Genomic DNA, 22,638 nt, shown 5'->3' on the forward strand with positions numbered 1-22,638 from the left:
CTCGTTACTCGTGTTTGATCTATAATGATGAGCATTTTACGCGAGATTGTCCTCACCACTCCGAAGTCTCAAAGCTTCTGAAGACTTCTAATACATCTGTGGTATTGACTGATCCTTTTCCAAAACTGGAGAGAAATATGGTTTCCATAGACCATGCTTCCACTTCCCAAGTGCTTATGCTATCCGCGTCTAAGCCTAAAATTGAAGTTTTGATGTCAACATGAAGTAAAGACTACGGAAGTCAACATCGTTGAATAACTAGGCTAATCAATCTAAATCTTCGACCTCGACTTCGAATGATACTATTCCACCACCTATTTCGCCAGAGTTAACAATAAAACTGCTTAAGGGAGTTGTACATAAATCGACATTTAACCCTCGAGCTCGAGCTACACAAAACTATAACATAGTAGAAGATTTGGCTCAATCACCTTATGCTATGTCTACGCTCGAGGTACTTCAGAACTGTCCCTCCCAAAAGCAGGCTTTCTTGTCAGCAATTGGTCGAATCGATCCAACTAATTCCAATCATGTGGTTTTCAACCATACGGGTTATACGCCACAGTTACAAGCGCAATTAGCATTTCTGATTCATGTAAATACATTGAATAAACTTTTTCATCGAACCATTATTGATGAGGGGGCATATACTTGTATTATGTCTATGAATTGCTGGAAAACACTTGGCTCACCACCTTTGTCACGTTCACCAACAACGTTAAAATCTTTTGGTGGATGTACATATACGCCTTGTGGAATATTGAGTAATCTGCAAATCAAACTAGGAGGCAAAACAATAACTGTTGAAGTTGAGGTTGTTAATGGACCCCTTGACTATAAAATTTTACTAGGAAGACCATGGGTTTATGTTATGAATGTTGTGGTTTCAACGTACTTTTGTATGATTACATTCCCTCATAAAGGTGGAATCACAGTTATCGACCAACTCGTCTTCTTCGCCTTTAGTACACATGCTACTAGAATCATTTCGTTGGTACATGGACCCCCACTATCTCTTCAAAACATTGGTGTAGGTATCTTTAAAGATCCTTCTCTAATGGGTACTTTTTCACTACCACCACCATCAAATTTGGCGGAGGTGGAAAAAGTTGAGACTTGCAACATGATATCTTCCACTTCATCTGACTTAAGGAGGATTACTAATAGTTTTGAAGTTGATAGTAGTAATGAAATCATGCCACTAAGCCCTATTGAGCTAACATAGAAATCAATCTTTTTGGCTTTTGCGGCAAATCCAAATCCATTTTCATCAATTGTGTGGGTAGATCATTCATTAGAATATGGTACTTCCTCCGATCCTTTTTCCTGCATATTTTCTACTGATGAAGGAATCATCCAATCAATGATGATGGAAGGAGAACCATGGGAAGATTATCATCATTGTTCCCATCTTCAAGATCACATAGAAGATTATTCAAATGAACTTAATCACCCTTCAGTTGTCGATTTTCTTTCAAATTTTGTTTTCATAGATACAGTAGATTCTGAGCGAAACCTATCAAATATCGAAGAAACTATTTCTATCAATATTTTGACCAAACCTAACATTGTAGAAAACATTCATGTTGGAAAATATTGTTCTCCATCAGAACTTGATATTTACCATGCTCTCATTTGTGAATTTCAACATATATTTGCATGGTCATACGAGGAGATGCCAAGAATTGACTCTAGTATAGTTGAACATGAAATTAAAATGCATCCTGATGTCAAACCAACGCGATAGCACGCCCGTCCTGTTCATCCAAAGAAGGTTGATTCTATTAAAATAGAAGTTGAAAAACTTTTGCATGTTGGTTTCATTTACCCTGTTCCTCTTACGGATTTGGTTTCCAATATTGTTCCTATCATGAAGAAACAAGGGACAATACGAGTGTGCATCGATTATAGGGATGTTAATCAGGCTTTTCCAAAAGACAATTATCCTACTCCCTTTATCAACCATATTATTGATGAATGTGCCAGATGCAAAATATTCTCATTTATGGATGGTTTTCCTGGCTATAATCAGATCAATATCCGCCGAGAGGACCAATCTAAAAAGGCATTTATTTGTCCATGGGGCACATTTTCTTATAGGAAACTCCCATTTGGTTTGAAGAACACAGGGGAAACATTTCAGAGGGTGATGAATTATGCCTTACATGACATCAAACATATTGTTCAACCATACCTTGATGATTTACCTACTCATTCACAAAAGTAGTATGATCACCTGCAGCATTTGAGAGTTATATTTTTACAGTGCCGACACTACAAAATATGACTCAATCCATACAAATGTGTGTTTTATGTTGGTTCTGGTCGTTTTCTTGGATTCGTAGTGTCTAAGGAGGGAATTCGAATTGATCCACTTAAGGTTTAGGCAATCCTTGATTTTCCTCCACCTTCCAACATACTACGGTTACAGAGACTCTAAGGGAAGGCTAACTTTCTAAGGAGGTTCATTCACAATTATGCTGAAATCGCTAAAGGATTTACTCGTTTATTGAAAATGGGATACCCTTCCATTCAGACCAGGTTACGAAAACTTCCTTTGATGCTCTTAAAGATACCTTGATTAGAGCCTCATTAATGTATTCCTCGACTTATCAAAATGACTGCTTCCTGTATCTCGTCACTGCAGATGCAACCATTGGAATGGTTTTAGTCCAAGAAGAAGATGGGATTGAACATCCAATATATTATTTGAGCCACAATCTCAATGATATAGAAGTTAAGTACTCATATGTCGAAAATTTGGCTCTAACTGCTGTTCAAGATGTACAGATATTTCGCCACTACATCCTGCTCCGAAAGACCACTATCATTTCGAATTGCAACCCTATGACATATATTTTGTCACATCAATTTCTGGGGGACAAATACTCAAAAGGGATAGTCATTTTGCAGGAGCTTGATTTGGAATTCATCAAATCCAAATCAAGGAAATCTCTAGTCTTCTTTGAGCTTCTTTGTCACCTTCCCTCGAATACCATTGATTCAACTGTAGAACCATCAATTATGGATGAGTTTCTGTTCCTGATTTCATCATCTAATGCGTGGTATGGGGATATACTGATTTATCTCCAGACCCAAACTTTCTGACCAGTACCTCTCGCTTGCAACAACGACGTATCTGATACCAAGCTAAAGATTATCTGATCGTTGGCGACACTGTTTATCGCCGTGGTATCGATACGATTTTACGAAGGTGCCTCACTCATGAGGAAACTGAGAAAGTTTTGAATGATTTCTATTCAAGTGCTTGTGGTGGGCACTTATCTGGTTATGTTACCTCACAAAGAATTCTTCGTGCTGGTTACTTCTGGCCTTCCATATTCAAAGATTGCATAATTGCTATCAAAAATTCTCACGCATGCCAGATCTATGATCGTAAAGCTAGATTACCCCCTGCACCATTACATCCTGTCGTTGCTGTTGGACCATTCACCAAATGGGGCATTGAATTCATGACATGTAAGCCCACCTCGACCGGGGGGCATGGGTACATTATAGTCGATGTTGACTATTTCACAAAATGGGCTAAGGCTATGCAAACTTTAAACAACAGGGGCGAAACGGCTGCTTTTTTCTTTTTCAACCACGTGGTTGCCTGGTTTGGTGTACCACAGGCTATAGTTATAGATAATGGGTCACATTTTCACAATCACATGATGGCTAAGTTAACTGCCAAGTTAGGACTTTCACATGATAGTTATACTCCTTATTATCTGCAAGGAAATGGAAAAGTTGAGGCCATCAACAAATTCCTGAAGCGAATGCTTCAAGGAATGATAGGGGTTCATAAACAAAACTAGCATTTAATCCTATACTATTCCTTATGGGAATATCGAACCTCAGTGAGAAATGCAACTGGTTTCACACCCTTTCAATTGGTGTATGGTTTAGAGGCAATCTTGCCAATACAATGCGAAATTTCATCTCTCAAACTCGTGATTGACTTGTTACCCGACACTTTTGAAGAAGAAGTGTGTTTCTTCGAATTCATCCATCTGGATGAAACCTATTGTGAAGCCGCATCGGCTAACGAAGCGCATAAGAAATGAATCAAGGCGCAATATGACAGAAATGTCAAGCCTCGTGTTTTCTCAGAAGGAGACCTGGTCTTGCTTTATGATCAGGAAGCTGATAAACTTCGAGCAGGAAAATTTGAACCGCTTTGGATGGGTACTTATATTGTCAAGATTATTTTAGCAAAATGTGCCTAGGAGTTGGTGGATTATGATGGAATTCCATTATTGCAGCCCCGAAATGGACTGTGCCTGAAACGTTACTATGCTTAATTGAGTTTAGTAAAAATCATTGTATATATGCTTTAATTTCATGTGTGTATGTCAGTGTGTCTTTTAGATTTTTTATGTGGTTAAGTAATTCGCTTTGCATGCAGATGTCGGAACCTTTGGATCCATTTGTTGGTTACGCCGATGGTGCTAGTCGTAGTACGTAAACCTATCTTTTGCAGCATGGGCAATTTTCTCTCTAAATGGTGAGTTAGTGAGTTTTCAAGGGATTTGTATCGGTCGATCGACGAACAATATCGTTGAGTATAGCGTGTTGATCGAACTTCTCTCTGATGCCATTTCACTTGGCATTTGTAGAATCATCGATAGGCTGGACCCACAGCTCGTCGTACTGCAACTAACAAACGTTTATACCGTCTGAAACCCAACAATTATTTATATATTCCTTAAAGTTTGTATTTTGGAAAGACAGTTTGAGTACATTCAATATCAGCATATTTCCAAAAACTTTAACACATTAACCAACCCATTAGAAAACTATGTGTTAAATAGACATTCGCGACACATGTAAAAGTAAATTTTCAATTCACATCATTAGTTGAATAGGATTGCACATAACCATATATATAAAAAACTCTGAAAGTAAAGATAGATAGATGTTTTAAATTTTTTTTTACAAAATTTGTGTCCAAGACATGTTTGGTCATCTGACCTAAAAACTCAAAATGCATGCAAAAAACATCCTAGGTAGACCTAGTGACGCTCATGGTAACAGGTCACAGCCTGAGCTATCATGTGCAAGAGACACATCCAATCGCCTGGAACACCAATAGTATGGTGTTGCCACCTCATAGGTAACTCCTCAATATGGACATCCAGAATACCAACCGTCAATCCCTCTACACAATCCTGCAACTCTGCCAGTGTCTCGGCCAAATCCAAATCCTAGAGAACTGCTCTCCCGAAATTTCTCTGCCCTGGTCCACCTACCTCCTATTGGTGCATGATAGGTCGAAGAGTACCCACATATGCATGCGTGAGAATGATTGTAGTTTAGTCTTGGAAAATCAAAACACAAAAACATGTAGAAACTTAAAAATCAAAAAGCAATTTGGTCAAAAAACAATTTACCTATAGCACCCCTTTAAGTGCCCACTGGTAGAATCAACTCTGGATCTCCACGAAAGTCCATCCCTGAGTATGGATTCTCCTTGATGAAAATGTGTTCTCGATCGAGCCAACTGAAGAATGCAATGTAAAATGTAATCGATGATTGACCAGCATGTCTAGACATCAATTCGACGCACTGCCGCATCCATGGATCTCTAGGACCATCTACACCTAGTGTTACATGATGGGGTTGCATCAATGGAATTATTTCTAAGGTAAAATCAATTAAGAGTGATCCAAAGCTAAAGTTCTTTGTCTTACCGCTCTTTACTTTTGTTAGTTGCTCTTTTAGTGAAGAAAGTTCTGCCTGACACCAGTTGAATAAAGTTGGCTAAAGACACTGAAGAGCATATTGCACATATGATCTGTTCACCAGATGAAGTGTCACACTGCCTGCCAAATTTGCGATGGTGAAAAGGATTGTTCTCAAACGCAAATCACAGATATCTTTGATGATTATCTTTCCATCCTTGCTAGGCTGTGTAGCTACCGACAGAGTTGTTGAACATAGTCCCTCACTGTTTCGCCACCACAGGTAGAACCTGAAAGAGATATGGGGGCACCACATCTCGGTAACCCTATAAGAAAGTAAACATCATCCATCAAAATAGGGACAAATTTGTCTCTTATGTGAAAATCCTGATCTCTTGGATCCCATGCATGAACTAGAAACTACATTTGTTCTGATTATTGCCTCATTTCGGACAACTAGAATTATTTGAGCAACCCACTGTTTCTGAGGGCCTCAATACTACCCAGATCATTTAGGGAAACCATGTATTTTTCTTCATGCTCTATTTCTTTCCAAGTAATAGACATTCTGATCCGATGAAAGCCTGGAATCAAACCATAAGCTTAGTTAGGATCCCTTTCATGCAAAAAATTGGAGAAATTTTGGGTCAATTTGGCGAAACCAGTTTGTGAAACTCGCCCAGCGCAGCCCAAGCAAGGAGACATTGTACTGTAGTCCATAATCCCTTCTATCTAGGTGCTCCCCAGCATAGTTTTTGACATGCAAGCATGCGCTCGTCCCAAAGCGAAAAATTCAAACCCTAGGGGCCCTAAAGACCCTAAACAATTGCATGAAATAGTAAAATAATGACATGAAAATAAAGAGGAGGGGTAGACCTCCTACGTGGTCCGAACAACACAAGAAATGATCTGTAGAATCTCTCGCAATCAGCTCATGAAGATCGAGGTAAAAAATAGGGTCAGAGCACAAACTGAATGGTAAATATCAAATGGTGAAAATAACATGGTAAATTCTTGTTTTTATGTTTATTTCATGAACATTAAATGAATAGACTTTAGTATTTACCTATTTTTACCAATGAAACATGTATGTTTAATCCATTTGGTGTTGCTTTGAACAGATTCACAGCTGACTTACAGAATTTGACATGCACAATCGTGAATTGTACTTTGACCACAAAGCATACTTTTATCTCTTTTCTGAGCTCCATTAAACATCGAAAAAGGAACCCCCTTGGAGTCCTCTTTAAGCTCTTTTCAGACTCTCAAAATATGAAAAAATTGCCGAGTGTTTGTCCTTTTCAGCTCGTTAATGGATTGGAAATGACATCTACACAACATAAGTTTAACCCTTTTTTAGGGTGAGATAGATTATTTATGAAAAAGGAATACGTTGACAGAACATGGTCAATAGGTTCTCCCTTGTATTTTTTTACTCTTTTTCGAACTTGAGAGACAAATCTATGAAAAAGAGCTTGTGGAGTTTTCTTTTTGTCCCTTTTCAAACTCTCTAAACATGAAAAGGACCGAGTTATCATTGTCATTAGACTCGTTAAAACATCAAATAGAGACAAACATGTCCATCATGACAAGATCGAGTTTGACCTTCGCTAGGCTCGTTAAAACATCACGCAGTGATGGATTCACTCGAAGGGTGGAATTATACAAGAAGCATATATTATCCTCCTCAAGCTTAATAAAAATAAAGAGGTATTGGTCAACAAGGATTGGGGAAAATGGAAAAAGGGGTAAACCACTTTACGGTAGCAGGTTGCTCTTGAGCACGACACTTTCACTTCATCATTGTGACTATTTGGGTTGGGTTATCTACTTGATGGTCATCATACCTTGGTCTATCATACCATCCATTACTTTTGTTTTGGGTCAATGTTTCCAATCCATTCAGTGTCACTGACATGTTCAAGAGAAGTCACTCAGTTAAAATTCATCCTTTGCAATACCATAAACCTTCATGTTCATGACCACCATTCCTGAACCTTGTGTCATTAGTCAAATTCCGTCTCCAAAATCATTACACGTGTTTCGTGTTGTTGATGTGGGATAAATCAAGGCCCTCCTACGATGAGTTGCTTCTTGTCGACATCAGCACATTATCCAAGAAGTTGACTTAGAAAAACCCCTTCAGTACCTTGAGGCTTGCACACATCAACGGCAGGTTTCTCGCTTCCGGTGATAGGCTGCCATCACTGGCCTTTGACTAAAAGACTTTGTATGATGTTCGACATAAAAACATCCATTCACACCATGCAAAATGTACTGCAGTACCTTGAGGATCATTATCATTATCGGTGATTTCTCTCGTATCTATTAATAAATTATACCATTGGCTGGTAATCAGACGATGTCTTCCCATGTTTGACTTCAGATCACATATTCGCATGGTTAGACTCGTACTTCAGCGAACGATTGAACGAGATAGAAGATCCCAGATCTAGTTTCATCCATCCGGGCTGTGATTTTGGGAAATGTACGAAATCATCCATATGATGGCTTGACATTGATGGTAATCGTATCATGGGTCTATATCTGTAGATGATTGTCTATGTACTTGTAATGAAAGTTTATATATTGAGCATGGGTATGCCTTCTCTCAGCGATTCATGAGAAAAAATCAAAATATCATGATATTATGTATTGTAATTGATGCAGGTCACCAACGACTTGAGAACCTCCTCATCACATTGTAAAGCATATCACTTGACATCATTATTTTCGACATCATGCTTTAGGGGGCAGCTGTTACAGATCCATTTGGGCACATCACTCCAACCATTGAGATCAGTAGCATTAGGGATCATCAAAACCTAATTTAGTTGCTACATGCCCTAGACAAGTCACCATTTTGAATTTGTCCTTCCCTGAGAGTTTCTTGGCCTGAAGCCCTCCAAAATTGTCTCCTTAAGGGACCAGCGCAGACTTGGACAGGGGTAAGTGCGCTTCAGTGTAGCTAGGCCCATGTCATGGTGCTCTGCAGAGCACCTAGGCCCACTTTGACCTGCGCTAGGCGAGATTGAGCAAAATTCACATAGGTTTTGGGAATATTCTTATCCTCTCAAGTCATCTAGAAGATTCCCACACTTATCACCTCCTATGAGCTCGAAAATGGATGAGGAATGAGTTAAGTAACCTCCTATCCTCTCATCCCTTCCTCCATGGAAACTAACTCTAAGTATGGAAGGCCATTGAATACCCTCATTTATGACAAAACCTCCTCCAACTGCCTATAAATTGAGCAATCATCTAAGTGATCAGGGGTTGGACTTTGAGAATTTTTAAGGAGATAGTGTTGGTGTGAGAATTGAGAGTATAAGCAAGTGTTGTTATGCTGTCGGAGTGCTATGCTATTGATGTGATGCTGGTTGGAACTTAAGCTGGAAGAGTGATAATGGATCGGACTTCATGGTTGTAATTCTTCCTTCTACTTAATAAAGTTGTTTACACCTTTTTCCATATGCTTATCTTGATATATGATGTTTATATTTGTGAATGTATCTGATTCCATTTACTTGTATTCAATAGATCTCTTGCTTTGATTGGTTCTCTGTCTTTTGTTTATGCTTGCAGGTACTTTTGGAGTGAGTTAAGTTCGAGAAGGAGCGACGGGAGTCAAACAAAGGAGACAAAAGGAAAGTGAAAGAACAAGTAGGTCCTTTGATTCCTTTGTCTTATTTATCGTTTATAGATAAAGGATAAGCGCTTTAAGTATGTTGCCCTACGTAAATCTACCTACCTAGGGAATTAGTATTTATCCATAGATACCAAATTCCTCATAACAATCTTCCCTTGCCAACCAATATTCATCGCTATCCAAAAGTTATGAGGCATAGTTATTCTACCCTTCTAGGCATCAAATATTCTTACAAAAGGCTTATTACAACCATCACATTACAAATATTATTTGGTTTAAAAATTATATTTCTAAGTTTCATGTCATCACATTACAAATATTATTTGGTTTAAAAATTACATTTCTAATTTTCATGTTCATTGTCATTCAGGATGCAAGCATACAACCATGTACATATGAATCCAAATTTCAATTATGTGGGAAATAATATTCAATTACACATCCATGAGCCATTTACATTATTTCAAATATTAGATTGAAAATTTGAAGCATAAACATACATATCTCATTTAATTTAAAACTTGTTTGAAAGTAATGAAGGGTGAACCATTTTCCACCCAAAGCCTATGTATTATATTCTTTTGTAGTTGGTTGGCCCCTACCTAGGTTATGATGCCATTAGGGGAAATTCCTTCACTCAACAACATGTACAATTATGAAGGCCACTCTCCTTCGTAATTGAAAATTAGTATGTTACCCACAAACCCACTAACCCAAGAGCTTGCTCGGAACATAGGTTATTTTTTAGTTGGCTTACAAAGCATTTGGTGCTCAATCCACTATACCAATAGCCCCTTAGTGACCTTCCCTCTCAATGGCTCTAATATTTCCCACTAAAATACCCGAAAATGCATCTCTATATTGCAACTTAGGTTTAGGAACTTATGCTTGATTTTTCCAGTGCAATAATGAATCTAATGATCCTTCACAATTCTTCCATCAACTAGAAAACTTTTTGGCACAAATTTTAAATCATAGGTTCTCCCCCAACACATTCATTTTTATCCCCCACTCTCTGAATTTGAATTTCCTCTTTTCTATGCTTTCTTGCATGAGATTTCATGGGTCAAAATCATAAATTCGTAGGTCAATTAAGAAATATCTATATGGGTAAGTTTCTCATACCTTTGCAAAAATTTAGTAGAAATCTCAACTACTCTCAAAATTTTGGGAAGTTGGTAATTCAACTATCAATCCCCTTCTAATTGATTTCTTTGAAAATGGGAAAACTAGGTTTTTGAATTCTCAACTGAACAAGGAATTTTGGGCACGGAAATTTCAACTAACAATGATTTCGTCCCCTCATTATTTCCCTCTCATGGAATCATAATTCATGTAGGTGCTCCACCAATTCATTTATTATTTCCCTCTCATGGAATCATAATTCATGTAGGTGCTCCACCAATTCATTTAACTATTTGTCAAATCTTCATTAAAGTAAAAGCACATTTACATCAATGGAATTTTAACAGAATATCCATCATGCTATCTTCTAGGAGCCTGTGCCATAATAAAAATTATAATGTATGGTTTAAAAATGGTTTTTTGCAAAATAAAATCTAACAAGAGGAACTTTGCATGTGTCAAACTAGCTAGCAAAGAAGATGTTCTTTACATTATGTAGGTAATCTAGAAATTAGTTGAGTTCAACTACTTAGCCAATACCTCCTTAGCAACTAAAGCATTTAGGAACACTATTAAAACCCTTGCAAAAAACCCGGATTTATTTTGTGCAACTCAAAAATTTGAATTGAAATGATTGTTATGGGTTCCATATTATCCTTCAATTTTTTTTTGATATTTTAAGTTAAGTTGGGATTTTATATCAAGCACCTTTTTATGATGGATCCTTATAATAGAAATCATTTGGGAACCATTATTATATGGTGAATTTTCAAAGAGGCCACAAAAATGGGGTTTTGTAAAGTCGAGTGGTGTGCAATAGACTAGAATGTGAATTTCTTTAAGTTATATGAGGATATGGGGGCTCTAGTAGTACATGAATGGAGAATATACAGGTATGTCCAAAGTGACCAATCGATACTCGCCAACTGTTTGATGAAACATTTACATGACAAGCATTTTATGAGCACTTTTTTTTTGTCTTCAAGGTCAACAACATGGAAGTGATGTTATGGATGCATGGAAATTGTTTGAAAAAGAAAAGCGCTTACAAGTCAAGCGTTCAAAAAAATTCCTGTATGGAAATTTTTTGTTACATACCCTGATACAACAATAGAATTTTTGTTTATGACCAAATCTCTTTCTAGAAAAAACTTATACATGTGGTGAATTCTACCATCTATGGGGTGGAAATAATGTAGAAATTTGAAGATACCCTAGGAATTCTTATTTCCTACTAGCACCTTCTTTACATGGGCAAATAATTGGAGGGAATATCACAATTGTTTACATAACATGTTTTCCAAGAATCAATTCTTATCATAGATTTGTGCTCGAGTGATATAGGTGTGTATACGAGGCTTTCTTCAACTTCAGACTCACTTTTTTTTTGTAGTAAATGTAATAAAAAACAAATCTTCCTTTTTGAATGCTTCAATTCCTTCTCCTATTCATGGTGCCTATATTGTGAAGCACCCTCGCAAGGTGCCAATGCTAGTGAAATTATAGCAACAAAGGTCTCTCACCTAAAATCGTAGTTTGAGAAAGATGTAGCTATTTGTTGCTTTAACTAATATTGGATCCCTACATTAGCTTTATGTAAGTGGATTCACCAGATGATAACAAATGATTGTGATATCTCTCATCTATCCAAAGGGCCAAGGTTTTGTATTGCTTAGTTCTTTGATCAATTTGGTTATCAAATGCATTTGAGGAGGATCCATGGTTTTGAAGAAGTGCTAGGATTTTTATAATTCCTTTAGTCCTAGAAGTTAATTCTAAATCTATATCAATTGCGAGTTAGTTTAGCTATTCCATTGGAAGTTACCTTTACATTTTTGTTATTTACCATTTTTTTATAGTATTGAGTTTTTTCGGAACTTACATAAAATTATATATCGAGAAAACAATCATATGTGCACGTACATTCACATCCATCTTGATAGAGATCTTAGTGAGGGTCTTTTGGACAAAATGATTCCAAAATGGAAAAACTTTAAACACTTTCAACACATAGATTATAAGAACATAATCATATGTGCAGATACATTCACATCCATGTTGATAAAGATCTTAGTGAAGGTGTTTTGGACAAAATGAAAAAAAATGAAAAAAAAATAAACACTTTCAACACATAGATTATAAGAACATAACATTCCAATGTGGAATATATCAACATTAAGGGCATTAAAAAACAACTTTTTATCATGCTTAAGCACACCCTTCTAGGCAAAAGGAAGCAAATCAAGAGCCGTAGAGAATAATGATAATCAAAATGAACTTACTCAATAATAGCAAATATTCATCGAGAAATCTAATTCCTCATTAAAAAAGATCGAGCAAAAGCTCAATTCTTATCTTGAGAGAGCTACTTATACTTACTCTTTCATGAAATAAAAAACCAAGTGATACTAATATCTTTAACTTATATAAAAAATTGGCTCCATTTATAAATTCTAAATGCCCTTTCTTTAAACAGTTGGCAAGAAATTAAAACCAAAAATAAAAATAAAAAATAATGGAAAGTAATATACATTAACAATTCTATAATTTTATTCTTATCAATATTATATACAATTGTACCTTTTTATTTTGGTTATCGAGTTTTCTTAATAGAATAAAATATATGGTGTCACCCGAAAAAAATCATAAACTACTTATATCATTGTCAAAATAAATGTATGCTAATTTGTTCTATATATATATATATATCTATATATAGTTCACTAAATATGGTTAATATATATTCACTAATAGCATATCAACAACTTTTATAAAGAGATATATCGTTATATAAACTTCAATAGAAACCTTACCATAATTTCAATCAACTGTCGCTTCATTTAGAAACACAAACGTGCCAAAACACAAACATGTGAAGTTATTGGACAAATGCAATCAGATCTATTACTAGAATAGATTATTGTTACAAATACATACAAGCCGCGACCAAAACACAAACGTGTAAAGTTATTGCCTAAATACAATTCTCTATTGTCCATATCCTCCCAGGGGTCTCTGATAATTATGGTTAGTGATTTTTGTTTTCTCGTGTAGCTATAATGTATGATGCAAATAGAGCACAAACCTGCTACGAAAACTAAAAAAAAAAGCCTCCTGCGACATTGTGGTTGTCTGGACGATAGTGAAAAACATTGCATCCATGTCATGGTAAAAAAAAAATATTGATGCTCTGAGCTTATAATAAAAGTTTAGTTTAAAAATTTTATTTATTAGTTTATAAAATAATGGAAATCTAAATAAAATTATGACCAAATTTTTCTGAAATTTTTGAAAATTTGAGTTACAGTTGTTAAATTTCAAAAAACTTCCTGCCACATTGAAGTGGTCTGGACGATAGTGAAAAACATTGCATCCATGTTATGGTAAAAAAAAATATTCAAGCTCTGAACTTATAATAAAAGTTTAGTTTAACCAATTTACTTTAGTTTAAGAAATTTACTTATTAGTTTGTAAATTAATGGAAATTTAGATAAAATTATGATCAAATTTCAAGATTTTAAATAATTTCAAATAATGGAAATTTGAATTATAATTGTTAAATTTCAAAATTTCATGCATCTAATCCTCGGAGGTGGAGGTTGAGTCTAGTACCGGTAAAATGACAAAATACAAAATTCGACTAACGAGGAAGGGAACACATGCTGATAGATCCATGAGATTCAGCAGAACCTGAGGTTACAGAGTATTTGGAGGCACTGGAACTTACAGGATTCGCTGGAGTGGATCCATATATGAAAGCCGGTTGTGTGGGCTGATCAAGAATATCTGAATCGTTGCTCAGCAGAGTCAAAACCTTAGACATGGCCGGTCGCAGCGTCGAAGGGCCTTGAGTGCAAAGAAGTGCAATTGTGATCACTCTCAACGCTTGCTGTCTTGGGTATTGCCCATTTAATGTTGGATCAACAATATCCAACGCCTGATTGTTTGTGTATGCATTCCAAGCCTACATCATCAGGCTCCTACTATGAATTATATGTTTGTAAATGAGGTTCTTGATATAATCACCAATTTAACCAATTTTTTTCCATAAATCAACTGTTAAAACAAAGACTGACCCATTCCAAAAGAATCTGCATAGAGGTGTCCAATGTTGCATCTATGCACTTTCTTCCACTCACGATCTCCAGAACCACGATTCCATAACTGTAGACATCAGCTTTTTCCGTTAACTGACCGCGAACGGCATACTCCGGAGCAGTGTAGCCTCTGTCATCACAACAAATTTTTTCCAAACCCCATGATCACACCTTAGAAGATCACGAGACTAAAACAAACCAATGGAATATATTTACCTTGTTCCTCCGGCCCTTGTAGAAACATGGGACTCGTCTTCTGGGAAGAATCTTGCCAAGCCAAAATCGGCTATTTTAGGATGGAATCTCTCATCTAAAAGTATATTTGCACATTTGATATCTCTGTGTATAATGCGAACGGTTGAATCCTCGTGTAGATATGCAAGACCTCGAGCTGTGCCCACCATGATGTCATAACGGCTTTGCCAGCTCAAAGGATTTATTATTCTTCCTGTGGATCTCCAACAAAAGAATTTGAAATCAATTGAAACAATACGCAATAATATTTGAAAAAACAGCTTGAATTTGAAAAAATGGGCCATGAAAACAGCCCTACCAAATAAATGCCTATCGAGACTTTTATTTGACATATATTCGCAAACCAGCAAGCGTTCGTGCCCTTGCGTGCAACATCCTAATAAACGAACAAGATTACGGTGGTGGACGGCTTTGAGGAGCTTCACTTCTGTCAAAAAGTCCTCCGCAGCCTGAGTAGTATGCCTTGGTTTCAGTTTCTTAACAGCAACATCCGTCCCATCCGGGAGTCTTCCCTGTTGATGAAACTCGTCACACTTGACAGGAAAACAATCGATATAATTCAACATACTCACCAAATCCATGTTCGATAATTTACCTTGTAAACTTCACCGAATCCTCCTTTGCCAAGCACGTTGTTTCCATCAAAGTTCGCAGTAGAATTTCTCAAAATCTCGTAATCAAAATTTACCTGCTCGAAATACCCCCTTGGAGCTAAATTCTCTTCTGCATCAAAACGAGAATTTTCTCATAGAAGCAAATTAATCAATGAACTCTGGACACTGCAATTTGGAAACAGTGATATATAGTCACCTGGTGGAGGATGGCTCTTTCGATGTCTAATAAATCGACAGAATGTTACCAAACACAGTGCCCCTATCAGAGCTGTTCCGCCAATGGTTCCTAACAATATAGGCAATATTTTGGATGACGATTTTCCCGACGGCGGTGACAAATTTGGAGATTGAGAAGGTGTCAAATTCAGCGATTCTGCATTTAAAAGCAAAAGAGAAAGATCAACAAAAGGGGCTTTGAATAATAAGTTTTGGAGTTTTTGTCTGAATTTTTGTCAAATCTATATCTTTGTTATTTAAATTGGGATTTTGATGAAAAACCCTCACTGATCCCAAAAAGTTCACAACTCAAAAAAAAAATATAATTCACTTGAATTCTGTCCAAATTTTACCTAAAAATATGTTGAAAAGAACCGGAAAATAAGTTGAAAAACTTACCAAAACTTAAGGGGCTTTGAATTATAAGTTTTAGAGTTTTTATCTAATTTTTTTCAAATCTTTATCTTTATCGTTTAAATTTGACATTTTGATGAAAAATCCTCACTAATCCCAAAAAGTTCATGACTCAAAAATAAAAATATAATTTACTTAAATTATGAGCAAATTAAACCTAAAAATATATTGAAAAACTTACCAAAATTTAAGTGGCTTTGAACTATAAGTTTGGGAGTTTTTGTCTAAATTTTGGTCAAATCTTTATCTTTGTCCTTTAAATTGAGATTTTGATGAAAAATCCTCAGTAATCGGAAAATAATCACAGCTCAAAAATATAGTTGCCTGGGCAAATTAAACTGAAAAATAAACTTAAAAGACTTTGAATTATAAATTTTGAAAATTTTATCTAAACTTTTGTCAAATCTTTATCTTTATCATTTAAATTAAGATTTTGATTTTGATGAAAAATCCTCACTGATACACAACTCAAAAATATAATTCCCTGGAATTCTGCGCAAATTAAACTGAAAAATATATTGAAAACCTACCCAAAAAAAGTTCACAACTCAAAAATATAATTCGCTTGGATTCTGCGCAAATTAAACTGAAAATATATATTGAAAACCCACACAAAACTTATAACAGAGTGAATATCGCCGAAAATATAGAAAATTTGTACCCGAAATCTGGAAAAAGGAGTGAGTTGAGTAGCGCAGAAAACAGCCCGCCTCGAGACCTCGGCCTCCACGCCTGGGAAGACAGTTGTTGACTATTTGCTTCTGAGCTTCAGTCAAGCAATCTTGGCAACTAGCATTCGTAAGGGAGGGCCAACACTGAGCGAGACCATATACATAACCGGCATCAATGGAGCCAGCCGCATAACTGTTATTTGCAGAAGCGTTCGTTTTGAGTTGAGTCAACAAGGCCAGGGTTCGTTGATTGAATATCTGTGTATTTCTGTCATTTATTGAATCACAGTAGAAGAAAGTCCAATTGTTCACAGCCTGTGTATAAAAATTTGTATTCTCGCACCGGAGGAAACAACCGTCGAGATGAACCAGTCCGCCGATCGATTGGTTACAGTTTGTTTTAAATTGGGACACCGAGTCCTTGTAGCATTCTGAGCAATCGCTGGTGCTTAGATATTTCTGACACACAGCAAGACAATAGACAGGATCCGTTTTGCCGGCTTTGTTTTGCATTAAAGTAGCGAAGCCGTCTGCAGAGAGATTTCTGCCGAGGGATGCCAAAACAGCCTCCCGATTAGCATAGAACGCTGTAGAATTAGTTTGTTGGGGGCTACAGTATTTGCCCACGAACGGAAACTGGGAATCGTTGGCTGCTAGACCTACCAGAGCCATGATGTTCATGGCCGCCATAACAGCCCAAAATGCAACATGGACAACCCCCATCATTGTATGGGTTACTTTTTGAACCCAATGACAATGGAACAGGTCTAGACAATTTCTCAGTTGTAGAAGAGGCGTTCTGAAATATTATATTATATCGCACTGCTGCGGAATTTTCAGCAAACAACTCCACCCGGTCAAAATTACTGAGGAGAAAATTGGCAACTTCTACCGGTTGGTCAAAATTACTGAGGAGAAAATTGGCAACTTCTACCGGTTGTGGTATAAGATTGGAATCCATTTACAATGGAACAAATCCCGATAATTTTGCGTATTCATAGCATTGAAGAGAGGAGGTGGAATATTAAACTGCGATCGCAGATTAAGAAACGATTAATTCATTTAGCAGTTAATTTTATACTGTTGTTGATTAAGTGATTAAGGTTTAAGCAGTGAGGTTGGTGGTTAGTGTACAGTTTATTTCTTGACCAGCTGTAGTTGAACGTTCTGGATATATTTTTGGGTTGAATTTATGAAGAATTTGGTAGAGATTTATTCGAATTACAAATTTGAGGCTGCCAATTTTTCATATTTTTTTTTTTTTTTTTTTTTTGAAGTTTTAGAGGTACTGAACCTATATAAATAATTAAAAACTCCAAAAAGTATTGAATCTATGCCGTTAAAACCATATTTTTAGTATATAATTTGACCAAAATTATTTTTAAAAATTTCATGTGAAAACTCCAAAAGCTAGAAGAGTTATCCAACAACTCATTATTAATTCAAATTCCTATTAAGCCAGCAGCCCAAGACGACCAAAGACAGAGACGACATGATCTCAATGAGACAGTTGCACATATTCATGCCGATGTGTGGAGAGAGAGTTGTGCAGTAGAGTGCTGCAGGTAGGACCGATTTGCCAAGTTGAATGGGGCAAGTGGGTCTTGTTCAAAAGAGTGTTGTTAGTGAGCACTGTTTGTGATAGCCAGCCTGTGTGGAGAGCTAAGTAGAAGGTCACTGGTCTGATTGGAGGAGCCTGGAGAGCCAAGGAGAGCCGAGGAAGGCAGTAGAAGAGGCGTTATGTTTGAAGTGTGATAAAGCTAGAGCGTGAAGGAGCCTGTAGCGAAACCTCAGCTGCAAATTATTTTGAATTTGACTCTATGGTAGAGTGATAGGTCAACAGAGGAGACAATCTCAGACAGAATTAAAACAGGTGAAGAGAAAGAATGAAATGGCAATAGTTGCAGAAGAATATGAAATGTTTCAACCAAAAGTACGTCTAAATCAGATAGAAGAATTTGAAGACACTGATGAAATACTTAAATGATTAATGCCAGTTCTGCCAATTTTCTCAAGTAAAAGTTTTAAACTTTGGGCAATAAAAATGGAGGGATTGTTTGGTTCAGTAAATTTATGGCAATTTGTTCAAGGAATTTCCATAAATGCCAATGATAAAAGTAAAGGTGCAGTAGCATTGTTTTTCATCATATCAGCTTTAGATGAAAATGTTTTGTCTAATATTTTGTATGAATTTGGTGAAATATGTGATGCAAAAATATTTTGGGATATTCTTGAAATGAAATACAATATGGAGGGTAGTGAGAAAGCTGAAGTTGATGAAGGAGTTTTTGTTAAAGGTGATTGCGTTGAAAGCATCATCGCTGGGATTAACGTTGAAAGTATGTCTTTAGTTGACAATAGAGTAGTATGTGATATTAAGGAAACTCTCTATGATGCAAAGATTTATGAAGTCAAATTTGATGACAATTATGTATCCCATGATGAGTCGTTCAATATGATGCATGAAGAGCATCTTATTGATGAGTTGTTGTTTGGTGAGAAGAGTTGTCTATCTCCACACACAAATCAAATGTAGGACAACATGTCTACAAAAAAAGAATTGACAAAAGAGGTTGAAGACATGAATCAATCAACTATGTCAGCAAAGAAAAATGAAGGAAGAAAAGCTCTTTTCAAAGAGCACGATGACAAAAATCAATATGGTTATGTTTATGAATCTAACATTGTTTTTGAGTGTGCAGATATTGACAATCAGGAAGAAGCAACAAAACTTGAAGAAATTGCAAGCATTAAGGACAAGTATAAGTCCCAATAACGTGAAGCAATGTTGAATACAAAGAATGTTAACCTGCAATCAAGAAAGGAGAAGCTCAATCACTATCTTATGACAAGAAAGGTGAAGATGAAACTGCATCAACAAATGAACAAGCATGGACCCTTTAGCAAGAAGACAAAAATGAAATGTTTTGTTGTAACCCTAGATGAGACTTAGACCAGCAGACAAGTTAAAGTTTAGGTCGTTGTGATTAAGGGGAGGTGTTAGACCATTAATCACAACTGCGCAAATGGTGCCGCCCACTATTCACATGTCAACGAGTTTAATGTGTTGTAGAATTAAGGCTTCTGTGATCCATCATAGTTATAAGAAGAATTTCGGAGTAAATCACATATAGAAAGACCTTTGTGACGCGTTTCGAACCAACTAGTGTGGTTCATCATGACACTGTGCATGAATCAGTTAAACATCATTTCAAGACGGCAGAAATCGGCGAAGGTCATTATTGACTCTCCTTCATATGTATCTATAAATAATTATATTCAATAATGAAATATGAAGCTCATTCTATGAGTCTTCAGTGTTTCTGATATGGTTTCCAAGGTCAACAACATAGAAGTGAAGCTAAGGATGCATCGAAAGTGTTGTGAAAATTGATTACATGTCAGGGGTTTAACAAAAGCCTTGTATGGCAATTTTTAGTGACATACCTGAACCTAAGAATGCATCGAAAGTGTTTGAAAATTGATTGATTACATGTCTGGTGTTAAACAAAAGCCTTGTATGGCAATTTTTAGTCACATGCCTTAACACAATAATAGAATTCTAGCCTATGACCAAATCAATTTCTAGAAAAACCTTATGCATGTGGGTGAATTTTACCATCTATGCACTGGATATAAAGAAGAAATTGGCGCACAACCTGTGAATTCTTATTTCCTCCTAGCGTCTTCTTTACATAGGAAAATAATGGGAGGATCTACTACAATTGTTTACATATCATGTTTCCCAAGATTCAACTCTTATTTTAGATTAGTGATTGAGTGGTACAGCTATGTGTACTAGGCTTTCTTCAACTTCAAAATCAACGATTTTTTAAGATGTAGAAAAGTAAAACTCTTCCTTTTCGAATGCTTCAAATCCTTCTCCTATTCCTGGTTCCTATATTCTGAAGCACCCCGATAAGGTGTCAATGGCGGTGATATTATAGCATCAAAGATCATTCATCTAGACTCATAGTTCCATAAAGATGTGGTTATCTGCTTCTTTAATCACCATTGACCTCCTATAATTCTTATAGCAGATAATTTTATACGGTTGTCGATTAAGTGATTTAAGTGATGATTAAGGTTTAAACAGTGAGGTTGGCTGTCAGTGTACAGTTTAATTTTTGACGAGCTGTAGTTTAACGTTGTGGGCATATTTTTGGGTTGAATTTATTACGAATTTGGTAGAGATTTATTTATTTGAATTACAAATTTGAGTGGCCCATTTTCATCATTTTTTTTTTTCTTTTTGGGCGCCGAATTCATATAAATAATTTAAAACGCATTTGAAATAGCAAAAGTGTTGAATCTATGCGGTTAAAACCATATTTTCAGTACATAATTTGACCAAAAGTACAAAATTTCAGGTAAAACTCCAAAACCTAGAAGAGTTATCCAACGACTCATTATTAATTCAAATTCCAGTATACGACGTATTATGCCAGCAGCCCAAGGCGACCAACGACTAAGAGACGACAGGATCTCAATGAGAACAAGAAAGATAGAAACAAGTAATTTAAAGAACTTCACAGTTGGACATGACACGGAGGCCGTGTAGTTGGCTATCAAATTCCACAGTAGGTGCGAGTTTCGGGTGTGGAAAAAGTCTTCAGAAAAGATGTTTGATAATACGTCCCATAAAGAATAAAGTACGAGAACAGTCACATCATCCTCGTCTACTAAATTCAAATATCATAGCATTTTCAAAGTTTAAATGCACACCCCACTTTACTTCCTTTTTTTTAATATAAACAGATGTTAACGATCATCAAGCACATTCATCATCTCATTTGTTAGCTCTTGATGGCTCTGGTTGTCACGATCAATAAAGTAAAGAATATAAAATTTTGAATTTAATGATGCCATTGATTTTGATATTCTGGATAAGCTTGTCTAATCGCTCAGATTGTCACGATCTCCGATAAATAAATGAAAAAATCTAAATCTAAGTTGAGTGATGCCACTGAGTTTGATTTTTATTACTTTTGGATAAGCTTAGTTTTTGGATAAGCTTAGTTAGAAGAAATAACTCTAACGTAAATTTTGTTACTGCGGTCGATATTGATATTCATGAGTTTGAGTTTACATCGATATTCATGAGTTTGAGTTTACATCGATATTCATGAGTTTGAGTGTACAATGGAGATATTGAAGCAGGCTACATTTAAAGCACTAAAAAACTATTCATCCAAACTCAAATAAAGGAGACTAAAATTATCTCAAAGATGCATGATTAAATGGCTAAATCAAAGTGGTGAAAATTTAGTTGTTACTTACATCTTTTCAATAAAATTTCCATAATAAATCACGAATGGTTGTTGATTTGAGAGAGTGAGATAGCGTTTCTATGACATTATTTTAAAACAGTTTTGTTAAAGACATATCTTTCTAAAATGAAAATAAAAAATAACTATATAAATAAAAACTGTGATAACCAAAACAAAGTAATAAATAATTATATAAATAAAATAATATTAAAAAATTAATATAATTAAATTATATATAAAAAATATTTATCACACTCATTATCCTTACTCACTTTATTAAATGGTTTAATGCCACAAAGTATTGATCACACTCACTATCCTCCCTCACTTTATTAACTGGTTTTATGGTACTTTGTAGTGACTAATTGTGCTTACTCTCTTAATTTGTTGTTAATTGGCTTCATGGTACACTGTAGTGACTCATTGTGCTTACTCTCTCAATTTGTTGGGTTCACTGTATTTCATGGTGTCCCTTGGTGACCCTTTGAAACCCAAATACAATTACTCTCTTACCTTTATGTAGAATTCTATTAGTTCTATTTTTTAAAGGGTTGCATTCATTCTCATCTAACATGTAGATATCTCTTGAGAGTGTAATAACATTTGTTAATCTTTGGATTTAATAGGTGTAGAAAGCATG

The 22,638-nt window shown here is 35.9% G+C and overlaps 1 protein-coding gene across 2 annotated transcripts; it reads right to left on the reverse strand.

Annotated features, from left to right (window-relative positions):
* Positions 1-14,016: 14,016 nt before the first annotated feature.
* LOC149183107 (cysteine-rich receptor-like protein kinase 2) lies at positions 14,017-17,583 on the reverse strand. Of its 2 annotated transcripts, none has more exons than XM_089418671.1 (7): positions 16,719-17,583; positions 15,624-15,800; positions 15,409-15,533; positions 15,112-15,325; positions 14,775-15,006; positions 14,538-14,688; positions 14,017-14,425 (listed from the first exon to the last, which is right to left on the reverse strand). In XM_089418671.1, exons 1-7 carry the CDS (start codon positions 17,452-17,454, stop codon positions 14,102-14,104), a joined length of 1,959 nt encoding a protein of 652 aa, XP_089274797.1. In that variant the 5' UTR covers positions 17,455-17,583; the 3' UTR covers positions 14,017-14,101. The 2 variants fall into 2 exon arrangements, with proteins under 2 accessions (XP_089274797.1, XP_089274796.1); XM_089418670.1 differs by having other exon boundaries at positions 15,409-15,536; positions 16,719-17,582.
* Between the last annotated feature and the right edge of the window lie 5,055 nt (positions 17,584-22,638).

This window comes from Pinus tabuliformis, chromosome 3_2 (genome assembly GCF_031772625.1).
Source record: "Pinus tabuliformis cultivar Carrire ecotype Pingquan chromosome 3_2, CPIR1, whole genome shotgun sequence".
NCBI classification, from domain to species: domain Eukaryota; kingdom Viridiplantae; phylum Streptophyta; class Pinopsida; order Pinales; family Pinaceae; genus Pinus; species Pinus tabuliformis.

What these genes read in the sequence shown, in the direction of transcription:
- LOC149183107 (XM_089418670.1), bottom strand. Translation starts at nt 17,454, where the DNA reads ATGATGGGGGTTGTCCATGTTGCATTTTGGGCTGTTATGGCGGCCATG. An exon ending in CTCCTTTTTCCAGATTTCGG is followed by an intron (nt 15,801 to 16,718) that starts GTACAAATTTTC and finishes TTTTAAATGCAG; the next exon opens with AATCGCTGAATTTGACACCT. An exon ending in TGCAGATTCTTTTGGAATGG is followed by an intron (nt 14,426 to 14,537) that starts GTCAGTCTTTGT and finishes CTGATGATGTAG; the next exon opens with GCTTGGAATGCATACACAAA.